Genomic DNA, 16,908 nt, shown 5'->3' with positions numbered 1-16,908 from the left:
ACCTATAACTGTAGTAGCAATTGTAAAATTTAATTTCATTTAGAAACATATACAGACCCATATTGTGGTAAAGACCTTAGGTATTCGACTTCAATAGTACATATAAGTAGTTATGGTTCAGTTAAAAAAGTAACATATAACCTCCCGTATTCTTCTACTTTATATCCAGTAACAAACTTCAAAGTAGCTTGACTAGCTTAATACAAACTATAACCTAGGAACCCCACAAAAAAGACCCACAAATTCCTACTATTACTTTCTCTCTTTAAACCTAGCACACTGATTTTTTCCCCCTGATTTTCACTCAGTTTTCACGAGTTTCTCATTTCACCCGACGCCCTCACCACTTTTGTTGTACCACCATCAGAGATCCATTGAATTCAGATCGTTTTTGAGTTCCTGCGATTTCCGTGACCTCTTGTCCCGTACTCCCCGAAATTGTTCTTGTTTGTTCATTTGTGTGCATTTCAGGGCGGCTACTTAGATGGACTGCGTTCACATTTGGGTGGTTTAACACAACGTGTCAAATCATGGTATTGGGGACGACCTCTAGTAAGTGCCAATGTATTTTTCGTTAAACGTTACCAAACGAAAACAAACCAAAATACCTAATAATAAAACGACACCAGCAACCACAAAATAGAAATTGTGTTCGCAAGTTGAGTGGATTCATTTTTGTCTGCGAAATGTTCTCACAGTCTGCATTTTGTTTTTCTTTTGGAACAGACCTTTCAATTTGCATCTCGTTGCATTCAATTTAGCCTGAACTACTTAGTATTGTTGCTATCACTCTCTCACTCGCTCTCTATCTCTCTGTAACTCTGTCTCTCTCTCTCTCTATTAACTAACTTAACTAACTTAACCGTTTTTTGAATGTGCATTGCAACGAAAGCCACTGCAAGTGCCATTAAAATAACAAAATTAATAGATTCTTTTTATTGAATTCGGTTGCATATCCAGCATTTTGTGTTTTATTCGTAGGAAGTGTAATTTAGTTTTGTGCTCTCATTCCAATTAAAATTTTGCTTGCCCCACAAGTTAAACAACATTATTTTCCATTGTGTTTTGTTTTATTTAATTTTTCGTGGCGCACTTTTCATATAGATTTCCTTAGTCTCTTTTTGTAAAGTAATTGTCAATGTAAGTATCTTAAAACAAAAGCTAAACAAGACACAAGACTAAAAAGCCAACAATGCATTTAAAAGCAAAAGGTCAAGCCTTTAAGACAAAAAACGAACAAAAGTGAAAACTAAAAAGAAAGCAAAAAAAAACCAATAAAAAAAGAGAAAAGCTTGAAAAATACATTTGCACATTTACGCATGAGTCACCCCGATTTCGAAACACACGCAAATATCAATATCCGTTCAGCATCAAATAAATTGGTCTTGGTTCACCGCCAGCCATGATTCACCAATAATTTACCTCTCACACATCGATTTGTAGTGTTTCTACCATTTCTTTTCATTTGCCCTGTAATTAGTGTAAATCCCGATTTATGTTGGCCTCTATTTTAGCTGCTGCTCCCCCCACAAACACACACACAATAATACACACGCACCCAAATCCTAGTTGTAGTTGGCAGCTCTTAGTCCTGTAATATACTCGTAAGTTGAAGTTTTCAAGTTTTAGTTAGCGCTACATTTGGCCCCACCTAGTCCGACTTAGTCTAGCTACCGAAATCTAAGTGTCTTAGTTGCCAAATCTAAACATTAGCTTTTATAAATAGATTGTATAATTACTGTATAGTTGCAAAGCCTTAAACTGCACCAACTCAATGACAAACACAACCCAGCCACACAGACAAAATTCCACAGAAACGCACACAGCACTCGCATATTCATAATTGCACTTTGACCTCAGCTTTGATCAAGATTCTAATTAGGTGAAAAGCCGATTAGTCTTCATTGACTAAATCACATCCATCAATTTCGTGCCTCTGCCGTTCGATAACAGAGTGATACGACTTAAGAGTTAAGATTAACAAGGTCCTTTCGAAACGAAAAATATCTGAAGTCGTCTTCAATTGAAGCCTTTGTATGGCATTCTTGAAAATTGTGAATATGTTTATTTTTTTGCGACTCTTAATTAAAAGGATTTCCATTTCATTATTATTGAATTGTACAAAGGAACGAAGACTATTTCAAGTGTTTTTGGTATTCTTCCTATTGTGTGCCTTAGTTTTCCGATTAAAGATAAACTGCACTCTGCAGTGACAAGCTGAAAAACCACTGCCAAGCAAATCAAGCAATCAAGCTTACATCGACGGATAATCCAATATGGTTAAAGGTAACCAAAAAATCGCAAGCAAAAAGGAAAAAACCTGAAAACTCAGCAATTCAAAGCAAATCAGTTTGGCTCAGCTCAGTTCAGCTCAGTTCAGTTCAGTTCAGTTCACTTTGGATGCCAATCGATATCCAGAATCTCCGACTGTCACCGTCTCTATCTCTCTCTGAAGCACGCTTTGGCTTATGCTGTCCCACCGAAACCACCCATCCACCGACCCGAAAACAACCCCACCCACCACTCAATTTAACCCACCGTATAGTCAAATGTCATACTTTATTCAATTAAATTTCTGTCTGTATGTTTGAAAGTGAGCGAGTACCAAAGCAAACAGCAAACACTTTCTAAAGAAGAAGAACTTTAAATATATATATTCTATCCATATAACACACGCAACCAATACAGTCTACCAAGAAATCTACAACGTTTTTTAATCTCTACTACAAGCAACTACAACGAATTCTTATGCAAATATCTCTACTATTTTCATTTTACATTCAACTTATTGTACGACCAAAAATCAATCAAATGTTTGCTCACTATGCAAAACCCAAAAAATACAAACCAATTCATTGCCAAAATACATTGTGGCCATATATATTCGAAAATCGAAACCGAAACTAAAATTAAATGAATAGGAGTTGGCCACAAAACTCTCAAGAAGTTTCGATATGAAGGAAGAAGGCGGCACATTGCTGGGCGATAAAGGTGTACGAAGGCATCAGGTGAGTGCTACTCGAAAATAGTGCAAGTACACTAAATAAACAGATATCTATATCAACAAATAATAACTGAATACAGCACTTGAATGCCAACAAGAGAAACCAGTATACGTTTCAGCTCGAAATTAACAGAGTTAAATCATATTATCATAAGACTCTCGTCGGTTTTTCTATTAAATTCTATACAATTCGGTCACCCCAGAACATTTCATGATTCATTCCAAACAAATCACACAAAAGTTTCTACTTTCTATCTCTCTAATTCTCTTTATACCTAACTCAAAAATAAACAGCAACTGTACCATTGATTATTTTAAACTAGCAATATACTATGTAAATTTGAATTGGCCTACCAATAGCTTGAACCGTTTCCTATTGTTTGAACCCACACGTAATTAAGTACAAGAACCCAAAACAGTATACATATACAAATTCCTTGAATCAACCAATTGTTAAATTGCTTGCCTTTACCAAATCACAGAATCTATTTTATCAGCTTGAACCAAGTTACTTTTAATCAAACCAATACACAATTTGAATTGTAAGCTAATCCTAGAAGTAAAGCCAATGGAATATTTTTGATCAAACCGGAAAAACCTACTAAAATCTTTAATTTAGTTTAAAGATTTTTCATGAACTTGGCCTATTTGTTTTTCAGTCCATGCAGCGTCTGTCAGCGGAGCAGAATGGTGGTTCAACGACTGAACAAACACATGAACACAATCCAAACGTCGTACCTGATCATAGAGGCAACTTACACATTACAGTTAAGAAAACCAAACCAATTTTAGGTATTGCTATCGAAGGTGGTGCTAATACAAAACACCCGCTCCCTAGGATAATCAATATCCATGTAAGTACGCAATAGATCATAAAATGACTTTTTGAGACTCAAATGCCTGGCAAATAGGAAAATGGTGCAGCATTTGAAGCGGGCGGCTTAGAAGTCGGCCAACTCATCCTGGAGGTAGATGGAACGAAAGTGGAGGGTCTGCATCATCAGGTATGTTCGAGCTCCCTTTTTTTTTTGAGTTATTAATTTGACGGTTTTCTTTTTGATTTTCCAGGAGGTTGCTCGACTAATAGCCGAATGCTTTGCTAATCGTGAAAAGGCTGAAATAACCTTCTTAGTTGTCGAAGCAAAAAAATCAAATTTGGAACCGAAGCCGACGGCGCTGATATTTTTAGAAGCCTAACATTTGCTTGCCCTGCCGGCCAGTGACCCATTGGAACGACAAAAACTCGAGTTCCTTTACGAATGGGGCATCGATTTAACAGAGACGCCAAAACCAATGCCAACACCAATACCGCTAACGAAAGCCAAGAATCCGCCGCCACTGCCCCATGAGTTGCACAACAACATCAACAGCCAGTATGGTAGCAGTGCGGCTCTCAGCAATCATCAACCTCATCAGCATACGCATCCACATCCCCAGCAGCAGCAGCAGCAACAACAACATTCAAACACAAAAACGCCCAACACGAACAGCAACAAAACACAAGGAACACCAACAACGGGAACGGGAGCTGCAACAACTGGCAGCAAACAACAACAGCAACCGGGAAACACCACCAACACACCAACGAAGGCGTCGCGTGAGGCGACTCCCACAAGGGAGCAGCATCATCAACATGCCACGCCTACACGCGAGCACCAGCAACAAACGCCCACTCGGCAGCAGCAACTGCAACGTGAACAGCAGCAGCAACTGCAACGCGAACAGCAGCAGCAACACCATCGCGATAGGCAGCAACATTTTCGCGAACAACGCGAACAACGCGAGCGGGAGTACCAACACGAACACGAACACGAACAACACCACCACCACCATCATCATCGTGAACACCACGAGCAACACCAACACCAACATGGACACCAACACCATCCCCAACACCAACATCATCATCAATATTCATCACAGCAGCAACACCAACGCTACAGCAGCAGCAACAGCTACAAATCTCATAATAATTCCGTTTACCAGTAAGGAGAAACCGAATGCAATTCTAGCAATTGGAGCAACAATAACAATCTTTTGGATACATTCTTTCAAAACTGCTACAGCAATTCGATCAGTAAACAGTTTAATTGTGCTACCTTTGTTCAAACAACCGAATACCTTCGCCCCTCATGCACGCCTCTTTCTACACTGAACACAACGCGCTTGACAGAATATACGAAATTTACCCCGAAATTCCCTGGCTACATCCAATTACTATTGAGTTGTATGGCTCACCATATACCGCTTGACTAGGACCTTCTATAAATGTGTTAATTTGTTGTAGCTGAAGAGATGCTCTAACCAAAAAAAAAACGTATACATATGATTTAAGAACGTTAAGTCTTAAAGACCAAGACCAGTAATAAACCTTTTTTATTTAAAAAAAAAAGTTTCTGGAATATCAAATTCAAAATTTTAACACTGCCAAGGTTAAAGAAAAATGTTAAAAAAAAAATAATACAAAATATGAGCATCTCTGTCCAACTTGGCTTTCCGTTCTATATCCATAGTGTAGTATATGGCTCCCCCAAAACTGTCTTTATATCTATTGAAACCAAGAACCACTCCGATCCTCAACTAGAATAACCAGAGAGAAGACCTATCCAGACCTTAGGTATCCTGATCCTAAGACCCTCTATTGAACCACGAACCACGCGCTAGTCGAAAAATGTGTAAATCTGTGTAAACTCTAAAAACATATTATTGTATGATTATTATTATTAAACTATTGATTATCAATCGAGCAACGTAGCTTAGACCGTTAATCATTACTTGTTTGAACTAGTGACAAGACAAGTTTAGGTTCACAAGATTACTGTAAGAGCAATGTTATTTGATGATAAACCCACAAAAGCCCCCAAGAAAAGCAACCACAACCGAATAAGGCATACACTAAGAAAATCAAGAGCTTAAAATATTAAAAATGAACAAGTAAAATATCTTAAAATCCCCTAAACAGTAAGCAAAGAAAAAGTCGATGCAGAGAAAAAAATGATGAAACAAGATTTAAGGCACAGACACTGTAAAATGTAAAAATAACCAGCAAACTAGTAACGAATTGTCGCTTTTGTTAGATTCAAACACACACTAACATACACGAATACACGCATGCACGGCACACACACACATACACACGCATGCATATTGCCAAATTGATTGTATTTACAGCAGCTAATTGAACGAACGCAAAAAAACAAACAACAAACAAAAATCAAGCCCACCTAAGCAAAAGATAATTTGTAAAAATTAAAAATAATCTTAAAATTAAATCGCAAAAATGTAAAAAGCTATGAATATATATAAAATGAAGCAAGCAGTAGCTATGGCCACAAAAACACTCACACAACAACACTTACACCAGCACCCACTCAGAAATACTTAGCCCAAAAAGCGCATCAATTCTAAATTTTTAACCAAGATATCAAATTATATACCCGCAGTGTTGTTAGGTTAATCGACATTTTCGTCGACTGAAATTCTATCATATTTCTACAAATTTAATTATCGACAACATTTACAGTTCTGCGATTAAATCGATTAATTCGATCAATCTGACAACACCGCAAGGCATATCCCTGTTATTAGTACAACTTAAACTGCACACTGCACAATTTTTGAACGTTTGTTAAATGTTTTAAGGAGTAAAAGGCCGACACCAGGAAAATCCGCTGCAAAATTGTATTCTCCTCACCAACTAACCAAGAAAGGACCCTCGCACCCCAAAACAAACCGATCCCAAAACGCAACTCCAACCCAGAAAAATGGTAAACGAATTATGAAACTGCTAGGGCAGAAGGACATCTACGTCTGCTCTGCCACTAAAAAAAAAAATGCAAAAATAACATTTACGCTGTAGAGACAAGAAGAAATTAACGCTTAAAATTTGAGGTTGATTGGCATTAAGTAAAAAGTTAAACGATGTTGAAGCAGGAAGAGCCGAGCCGACAGGGCGCGATCACGAGCAAGTAAATTAAATTATATAACAACTTTAAACGGGCACGACGAACAACCAGCAAGTGCTTACTATAACTTCATACGTATTGTGTAAAATATTAGCAAAGAAAAAAATCCTTTTTATAGATCAAAAACAAAACAAAAAACCAACGTATTTTTCGCTCTCTATCCTTCACTTTCGATTAAACGATCTACCTATATCTGTCATCCACTCACTCAATCAGTCAATCAGTCGTTCAGTCAATCGTTTCGCCAAATTTGTTGATTTCGTTTGTTGTGTGTGATAGTGTTTGGATTATGAAATGAAACTTTTGCATGTCACAAGAGCAATTTGTTCGACCTAAGTCCCCAAGAAAGTTAACTTTGTGTCTAAATGATATGTATAGGGCATGGATTCTATGCTGGGCTTGTTTTAATCATCTCAAAACTCCAGAAGGAAAACTAATTCTCTGCTTAACTCTCTCTTATTAACTCTCTTTATGTATGTGTCTGTGTGGAAATTGAATACATATACAAAATTATTACAATTGAAATTGAATCGTTATATGAGGTATTGTACTTGTATTTTTGTTGACTATTATGTAATTAAACGCTTTACTGAATATCAGTTATGTACATTTTTTAGCTAAAACTAAAAATTAAAAACCAAATTCAAGCAAAGAAGCTTATGCTGTTACTTATTGTTAGTGAATTTACCACAAAAAAAAAAAAAGAAATGAAAAGAAAAGAAAATCGAACAAAAAACCAAACTCAAGTTAAATTTTCAAAAATTTATAGAAACAAAAAGAAATCATTTTGCAACGTTCATGCGTGAAGAAAAATATCAAGGGGATTGCCTTGTGGACGCACTTACGCCTTTGTATATTGCGATACATTTTGATGAGAAGGCTTATCTTAAACTTTGAGAACTACCAGATAAATATCTATTTAATATAACGTATACATGCATACAAGCAACATATAAACATATACCGAATATAAAACGTATGCTAAACTATATCTAAATTGTAAACGACAATGAGAAGCAATTTTAAGCAAAATGAAGAAAACCATTTCAATTTCAACTTCAATACCCCCCACATGAAAAAACACACACGGATGAAGTAAACCATTTATGTGAATTAATATGTATAGAACTATATATATATCTATGATTACAAACAGCAACAAGGCTATCTATATGCTATGCTAATGAAAGGGTAAACGGCATTTAAACTCATTCAACCAAAACATACAGAAACCGTATCACACGGAAAGAAATGAAAGCTTATAAATACCATATAGAAACGTATATGTACCATACCATATAGATCCACAACCATGTACCACGGAACTATCGTATCGTAAATAGCAATAGCTGTTAGTTATAGTCAATATGGATAGCTAAACTACCGAATAGCAAAGCCTCAACCGAAGCAAACTTGTTGTACGATTAAGATTGAGCTAGACTTTTAACCAGAGATAATCCAATTTGTAGATATATCGATATATCACATATAAAATGTATGATTGTGTATATTACCGGATAACAAAAGAACTCTTATGATTTCCAGGTCTCGCTTTTCAGTTGATCCTTATTATGAGAACCCCAACTAATATATATCAAATGCCCAAAAACCTTTAATGAATTCAGACCAGACCACAAAAACAACCAACAACCAACTACAACAAAAACAAACTGTGCCACCTAGTACATAACAAGAAATGGTTATATATCTGTATCTGCTATATAGACACTATAACACATACAATTCAACACGAACTTGTACTATACCTAGATATACTACATATATAGAGAGAGAAGGAAACATTCAATGCTCACTTTTATATTTTTTATCATACATCCTTGAATCGAGAAAGCTATTGAAAAGGACGCAGGACGAAGCACCGTAAGAACCACTGAACCACAAAACAATGCAAAACAAAAGAAATCGTACATAGGAAAATTCTCATACCCAAAGAACATATATTTATAGATAGTGTACAAGTTCTATATGCCTAGATATTTGTTCCATTGCTTTTTAGAGCCAATTTGCTTTGCTTGCGAGACAAAATCCCCTGGAAAAAAAAAACCAAAAAACGTACCTACATTCTATTCTGTTCTCCGATCCCATTCAAAATGACAATTAGGAAAGAAAACACCAGGCATAAACGCAAAAGATCGAGCTAAACTAGTGCTTAGTGTTTAATGATAAACAATTCCAATAAAAGTATTTCAGTTGTGTATATTGTAAAGAACAATTATAAATGAACAAATATAAAGTTAAACATTTAAAGAATAATTCAAAAATTTATTGAAACATTAATAAAATAATTGTATTTATCGAAATTAATACAAACCAATTTAAGGCATTAGCATAGCAAAAGATAACGGTATACATAAATTGAAATGAAAATGAACACAAAAAGCGCTGATTTAATATTATATTATTAATTATATTATTGCAAACAACAAAGTGAAAAACAAATGATATTGTCCTTGGTATTTACATATACATAAAGAAAACAGCAAAAAAAAAACAAAAGAAAAATAAAAAGAAAACGTTTTTTTATATAACCGACATAGATATTTTCGACCGCTGATCTGCGTGGCTTTGGATTGTTTGGGGCTATTACTTAAAGATACTTTTAGATTCTAGGAACTACATCAAACTCGAATTCGCTGGCTACACTTTCGTCTATTAATGGAGGATAAAAGATGTAACTTTCAATTCTAGCTAAAAGTACCATGATAGATTTATTTTCGAACTATTTTATTTTCTATTACATTTTACTACTAGTATTTATTTACTATTACGATTTTCTACTAGTATTTATTTACTATTGCAATTTACTGCTAGTATTTATTTACTATTACAATTTTCTACTAGTATTTATTTACTATTACAATTTTATACTATTATTTATTTACCATTACTATATAATTCAAATTATCGCGCCCAAATGGACTCTAATGCGATGAATAATCGACAAATCGATAGGCGCGAGCGAGTTCGAATTCGCAGAGAGAGATGGCAAGATATGCCGCTGTGTGTGTTTATAAGCGAGAACGAAACTTGCTTCGGCAACAATTTCAAACAAGACGTTAAAGGCGACCGTGCCTGCCAGCGACTGTCCAGGAGCACCGATTATCCTGCCAGGACTCCAGTCTCAACACACGGCTCAAAGCTAATTTAAATCAAGTCACTTGCCAGTTCTAAAAGTGCGCGCTTTTCTGCCGATTTTAAATAACTGAGTTAAAAAAAAAAACAAAATAAAATCAAAATATATCTTAAAAATGCCTTTCGCCCACGAGCAACTGAATCTGGTGGCCAGCGAGCAGCTGAGCAAAACGGAGACCATCAAGCTGCGCAACCAGCACATCGGGTAAGTGGCTTCCTTTCGTGGTCCTTACGCCGTTATCCTCGCTCGTATTCGTAATCCCTGGTCCGGGTCGTGAGCCTGCGACCTTGCCTTGAATTCGCTCTGGCTGTCAAGGTCAGGCGGCATCCCCCACTCGGCCCACTCATCGCCAGCCCTCTCTTTCGCTCGCATTGGACGGCTGGCCGCCCGATTTTCTTGTACTTTTGTATTTTTGGCACTGTTGCCAACAGCCGCCACCGCCACCCAAGGAAATAATATAACAAAAAAAGTGCACAAAAAAAAGCAGGAAAAAAGTCGTGCAACAGCGGCGCTTTTTTAGATTTGGGCCATATTGATTTTTTATCGCCTGACTGCATAAAAATATTTATAAAACCAATTTGGAAATTTTATAAAAATAAATTCAAAGGGCCTGCTAGGCAGAGTGTTCGCACTTGATAATCACGTTCAATATACATTTCACATTTGTTCTCGCTTACATATATATTGTAATCTAAATTGACTGAAAAATATCAATCCAAATTTTCCATTTTGTGGAATATTTTAAAAAAGAACAAAGGCTAGGTAGCTTGTGAAATGAATTACAAATTGCTAGCAATAAATCGAGAAATTCGAAAACAAAAGGGGCCTGTTTTTTATGACTCTGAACTTTTACAAAATACGTCAGTTCGGTTTTATCACTTTCATGTTTCCAAATTATTGGCGAACAATTATTGATTTACCATATTAAACTAAATATGGATCAGGCTAAATTCAAGTAGCTAATAATTATGATTTTCAAATGGTTAGGATGCAGTTCGGATCAAAGTGCATTTTTTGTCCCCATTAAATTGTTAGCAGCTGCGTTCCCGCTCTCTTTGTTTGCCTAAAGTCAACCCTAAAATGTTTATCAAACACAGCAAGACGCCTTGTTTTTGTCTAACAAACACAAACACAATAACCATTAAACACGGCAGTGGGAACAGTGATTATCTTGGTGATAATGAGTACTACTCACTACTCTGTCGTATATTTGTGAACTGTTGAAATAGGCCCCGGTTAATAGTATAACTATCGTCACATATACGTCTTTGCCTTTTACATTGTCTGGATTTTATGACTTCACTTAGCTTAGCTAGCAACTTTGCCATCCACCTAATTAACCTACTTAATAACTTGCATTTTTTTCTGCAGACAAGCCTGCCAGCTCTTCTATCGCTCTGATCCCCTGAAAATTGTGCGCGGTCAAGGTCAATATATGTTTGATGAGGAGGGCACCCGGTATCTGGACTGCATCAACAATGTAGCCCACGGTAAGTCAATCTATCAAAACTAAATTTGAAAAATATGTAAAAATTTGTAGGACTACAGAATGCGTAAGATCAATAGATCAAAAAACCAGCTCTTATATGTAATAGATCCTATTATTCATCTCGAAAATATTGTTAATTAGGTGAAAAGATGAAGAAAACGGTGGTGTAGGGCGCAGAAAATGATAATTTCGTCGCCATTTCTGCAATAAAAAATTGTTATAATAAAGTAGGGGTGCCATTAAGTACGTTGCTAGGTCATGTTTTGCGATTTTGGAACCGGGGCCTGATGACGATTATTTTGGACCTCCCGTCCGGACGTCGACACTTGGTCGTTGACGGATCCTATTTCTGTTTATGCTGATTAGCAGTGGCACACGCCCGTCAAATGGCCAATGTACGGATGCAAAGTGCATGTGGCACTGCGGCTATTTGGAGCGTTTGGCAACGCAAGTTCAAGGTTGAGTGCTCAACTAGATATATATAGATATAGAATGAGTGATTAACACAGCACTGCCATCAAGACAATCACAATAATAACAAATGGCCAGGGACCGCATTTGCGTAAAATATACAATACGTATTACGTACACATACATATATATGTATATATATATCACCGAGGGGGTCCCAGTCAAATCCAGACCATCCAAACCATATCAACTTATCAACAACGGTGGCCCAACGACAATAACAAAAAAACAACGAAGATTGACGTCGGCAACCAATTTGCCAATTTGCTGATTCTGGGATCTAGGTAGCTCACATTGTTTGCGTCTTGTTTGTAATTGTCCAAAACACTTCCTGCTACGGAAAATTTTCCATTTACAAGGTTTTGTTGGCAGCAATTTTCCTAGCCTAAAATCACTATTAATTATAACTTTATATGTGTAAAGTTATATTACATGCCCTTAAATAATACTTAAAACATATATAGTAATAAATAGTTATTTTCAGGGCTTTCTATTTCTGAAAAGCTGCCCTTCTATAAAATTAGTTTTTCCTTTTGTATTAACGCTTGCCGCACTGATAAGATGAGGCCATTGGCATTGCGAATGTACTGAATATAGATGAAATAGATTTGACAACCCAATGAGATTTGATAACGTCGACTGTAGCGCTTATTAATAGCTTTCCTTTTGGTTAATTGCCACCTAAGGGGGCTCATCAACAGGGTCGAAAACAATATTCCAATAAGGGTTATCATCGAAGGGTGCAAAAAGGTAAAGCTGTTTACAGTTCAGAGATAGTCAACTGATTGTGTTTGCACCATCAACTGATCAATAAATCAATCAATAGATGTTGTCCCTTTATATCAAAACACTTTCAAAAACTTGGTGATGGATATTGGGATTATTTATAGTGCTCCCCCATTTAATGACCCACTTAGACGGTTGCACATTTCGTAGACGATCGCAAAACTCAATCAACCTCGGAACAAGTCTTACGATCTTCATACGACTGATAGTTAGCCCTTTCACATTCAGAACGTAATATTGGGTCCGTGCAGAGGCACGTAACTTACGGCTATGCCCATAAGTCATCAATAACAAAGTGTGAAATCAGTCCTCAAGCAAACATGTAGCACTATAACCATGATAAGGTGGCGGGGGCACGTGTGGACGATCTGACGATCTGAATAACAAGTTGTTATGAAACTAGAAACCACGTTCCTCGTAATCTCGTGCTACTTTTTCCACTCCGGGTGTCCAACAGGCCGCAACATGTGAACGTCTCGTGCGAGTGGAAATGTACTCGAGATAGGCGGTCGGGCACAGTACGAAAAAAGGGGGCGGGGCTGCCCCGGGGTGAGCACACAAGGCGTACAGTCGTGCAGCCCATATGTCCGTACGTAGTCTAGTTTTTCAATATTTGTGCTCGTAGTGCCCCAACCCCACGAGATCTGAGCAATCAGCTGTGCCACTCAGCACACATTGCGAGTGGAAAATTCTGAGCAGATAGTCGGAAAAACACCCCGAGCCATGGGCCTGCGGGCTGTGAAAAGTCGTACAAACAGGCGATATAAAGAGAAGAGCAAGTGGAAGTGTAAGCATGTCATAGCGACCACTTGTAGATTGTCGACAATGTCGCGAAAAACTAAGAAAATTTGCTGATCGCGAAAGAGGAAAACAAGTGGGTGGGCTTGTTATGAATTATAGAAGATGAAGAGCATATTAATAATATTCATCACTTAAAGTATACGATCTAGAACGAGCCCTAACTGAAGTTTTTCAATATAGCTAGTGATGAAGTTATTTGAATACACATTGAGATATGCTTAGTAACGCTCTTTCAAAACAGTTTCTAAAAATGCTAGTTTTTCCCAGCATAACTGTACTTCTATTCCCTCGACATAATTAAAAACCAAAGTGCAGAGATTCCCCCATGGTCATTTCGATCATTCCAAACCTAATCAGCAAGCGTATGAAACAGAAACAGTCAGTCTATTATACACCATTTAATTTCATACCACTGATATGGAAACTAGAAACGTGAAGGCATCGCGTGAACTTCACGTGATACCTGCCTCGCAGAACACTACGTCTTATCGGGGGCGTGTGTGAGTCCAAGTCCAAATGATTCTAATGCGAGTACGAGACGAAATTAGAAACGCAATCGGAACGAGTAGTTGACCCCCAAACGTCGCAATCTGTCGCCGTCGACGGGAGCGGAGTGGTCCGGGTCCCGGGGCTTATCGCCCATCCGTCGGCGCCTACGGAATAGCGATACACTTACGGATGGCGACGCCGAGCCCAATGGATCCGGGCCTGTCTGAAAGCGTTTTATTTTCGGTATCGTGGCAGATTGCCCTGCTTATATGTGAAGCGCTGCACAAACGATCGGGCAAGCAAGTGGTTAGGGGAAAATCACGTGCGCGACTTGCCTAATTTTAGCCACACCCTCAGTACAAGCTTATCACTATTGGGTTGATCTATCTATAAATTTGATCTAATAATCTCGTTGGGTCAGTAGCGCTAATTGAAAGCTTTATTTTTGGGTTTATTTCTCCATCGTGAGTTAGCAATTTGATTAGTTAAAGAGGGTGCCTGGTATTCAGTTATACAATATGGTTATCTATTTTACTTTTATTAATACTTGCTAACAATTTAAATATATTTATTTAAAAACTATACAATAATTATAAATTTGACCTCAATCTTTGCAGTGGGTCATTGCCATCCGGAGGTGGTGCGAGCTGGAGCCCTGCAGATGGCCACCATCTCGACGAACAACCGCTTCCTCCACGACGAACTGGTCCAGTGTGCTCGCACGTTGACCAGCAAAATGCCGGAGCCTCTGTCCGTTTGCTTCTTCGTCAATTCCGGATCCGAGGCCAATGACCTGGCCCTTCGATTGGCCCGCAACTTTACTAAGCGTCAGGATGTTATCACTCTCGACCAGTAAGTTTCTTCTGTTTGATTCTAGAGATTAAATTTGCTTGAAAAAATGATTTTGGCTTGCTTAATATTTATTTTGAACACCTATGGAAAAATATGCTAATTTCTTTTATTTCGTTACAGTGCCTATCATGGTCATCTGCAGTCGGTGATGGAGGTGTCTCCATACAAATTTAACCAGCCCGGCGGCGAGGCCAAGCCCGACTACGTGCATGTGGCGCCGTGCCCGGACGTTTATGGCGGAAAGTTTACGGACAAGATGTATCCGGATGCTGACATGGGTGCCCTGTATGCTCAGCCCATCGAGGAGATCTGCCAGAAGCAGTTGGCCAAAGGACAGGGCGTCGCCGCCTTCATTGCCGAGAGTCTGCAGAGTTGCGGTGGACAGATTTTGCCACCAGCCGGATACTTCCAGGCAGTCTACGATGCGGTACGCTCTGCCGGAGGCGTTTGCATTGCTGACGAGGTTCAGGTGGGATTTGGACGCGTGGGCAGCCACTATTGGGCATTCGAGACCCAAAACGTAATCCCCGATATTGTGTGTGTGGCCAAGCCCATGGGCAATGGACATCCGGTGGGTGCGGTAGTTACCACTCCGGAAATCGCTCAGGCCTTCCATGCCACCGGAGTTGCTTACTTTAACACTTATGGCGGCAATCCGGTCTCCTGTGCGATCGCCAATGCAGTGATGCGCGTTATCGAGGAGGAGGGTCTGCAACAGAAGGCTCTTGTTTTGGGCGATTATCTTTTGGAGGAGTGCAATCGTCTGAAGCAAGAATTCGAGTGCATTGGCGATGTGCGAGGCGCTGGACTCTTCGTGGGCATAGAGCTGGTCCAGGATCGGAAGGAGCGTATTCCCGACAAGAAGGCTGCCCACTGGGTGGTCAACCGGATGAAGCAGCTCCACCGGGTGCTCGTTTCCTCCGACGGTCCCAACGATAACGTGATCAAGCTAAAGCCACCCATGTGCTTCAACCGGGAGAATGCAGATGAATTCCTGCTGGGATTCCGGGAGTGCTTGACCGCCGTGATGCAGGAGCGGCTGGCCAGTGCCACATCAGCCGCCATGGCTGCTACCAGTGGTGTCATTGCAACAGCCACTGAGACACTGGCCAACAAGACGAAACTCTTCGAGCGGCAGGATCGCCTTATCAAGTCCGTCTGAGGCAGTGCCTGCTGGTTGGCCAATGCCACCACCAACAACGTCTCTTCGCCCGGGCACAAAATAGCTTTAGCCACCAAGGATATTTAAATTATTCCATGATCCCCATGTCCGCTGTTCCCATAAAAAATTAGAAGTAATTCGCAAAATTTCCATTTTTTAGCTGTAGTATCAACATGTTTATTTGCTTAGAATTAGACCCACTTATCTGTAATCTACATTTATATTTTTACGCTGTATAATCATTATCCTCTTCGCCAATTATCTTCTAGTATCTAGAAACGTAGGGAGCCCAGAACGAATTTCTTGAATTGTTATATCCCCAACATCATGTATATATGAATTTATGAATATATTTAGTATATGTTACAAATGTTGTTAAAATGTTACGTATATTTTGTATAACTACAATGTTTTTTTCACGTAAATGTCAATTATGAAATTCGAAACTTCTGTGCGATTTCTCGACACAACATTTAATTTTTGGTAAATACTGTTTTGCTTGTCAAGAGGGGTGAGACTTTACTGATCACGTTGATCCGCCTAATTTTATAAACGATTACTTGCAAATATGATAGATGTAAGCAAAATGTAGAATATTTGTAGAATATTCTACCTTTTCTGGGTGTATGTGTATATAAAAACCCCGATGAGTATGCAAATGTTTGATGCGGCTAACGTTGAGTTACAAGTAGAGTTTTGTTGTGTGAATAAAAACATCTTATAGCAAATCAAATA

General features: G+C 38.5%; 2 protein-coding genes across 7 annotated transcripts in view; both read left to right on the top strand.

Annotated features, from left to right (window-relative positions):
* The window catches only part of dysc (dyschronic), a 35,823-nt gene extending 26,307 nt beyond the window's left edge, over nt 1–9,516 (top strand). For 3 of the 6 annotated variants that reach the window (NM_001144475.3, NM_140411.5, NM_001274881.2), the window contains 4 exons: nt 2,922–3,008; nt 3,664–3,858; nt 3,916–4,008; nt 4,073–9,516. In NM_001144475.3, coding sequence (NP_001137947.1) covers nt 2,922–3,008; nt 3,664–3,858; nt 3,916–4,008; nt 4,073–4,201 — 504 coding nt within the window. In that variant the 3' untranslated portion in view covers nt 4,202–9,516. Of the gene's footprint in view, nt 1–471; nt 553–2,921; nt 3,009–3,663; nt 3,859–3,915; nt 4,009–4,072 lie in introns of all 6 variants that reach the window. The other 3 variants (NM_001274884.2, NM_001274883.2, NM_001274882.2) reach the window with 2 other exon arrangements.
* A 508-nt stretch (nt 9,517–10,024) lies between these two features.
* Nucleotides 10,025–16,903, top strand: CG8745 (uncharacterized protein). Its single transcript, NM_140408.3, has 4 exons — nt 10,025–10,327; nt 11,495–11,613; nt 14,777–15,011; nt 15,132–16,903. Exons 1-4 carry the CDS (start codon nt 10,239–10,241, stop codon nt 16,171–16,173), a joined length of 1,485 nt encoding a protein of 494 aa, NP_648665.1. The 5' UTR covers nt 10,025–10,238; the 3' UTR covers nt 16,174–16,903.
* The last annotated feature ends 5 nt before the right edge of the window (nt 16,904–16,908 follow it).

Source organism: Drosophila melanogaster, chromosome 3L, assembly GCF_000001215.4.
Source record: "Drosophila melanogaster chromosome 3L".
NCBI classification, from domain to species: Eukaryota; Metazoa; Arthropoda; class Insecta; order Diptera; family Drosophilidae; genus Drosophila; species Drosophila melanogaster.
This window is presented reverse-complemented; position numbering and strand designations above follow the sequence as displayed.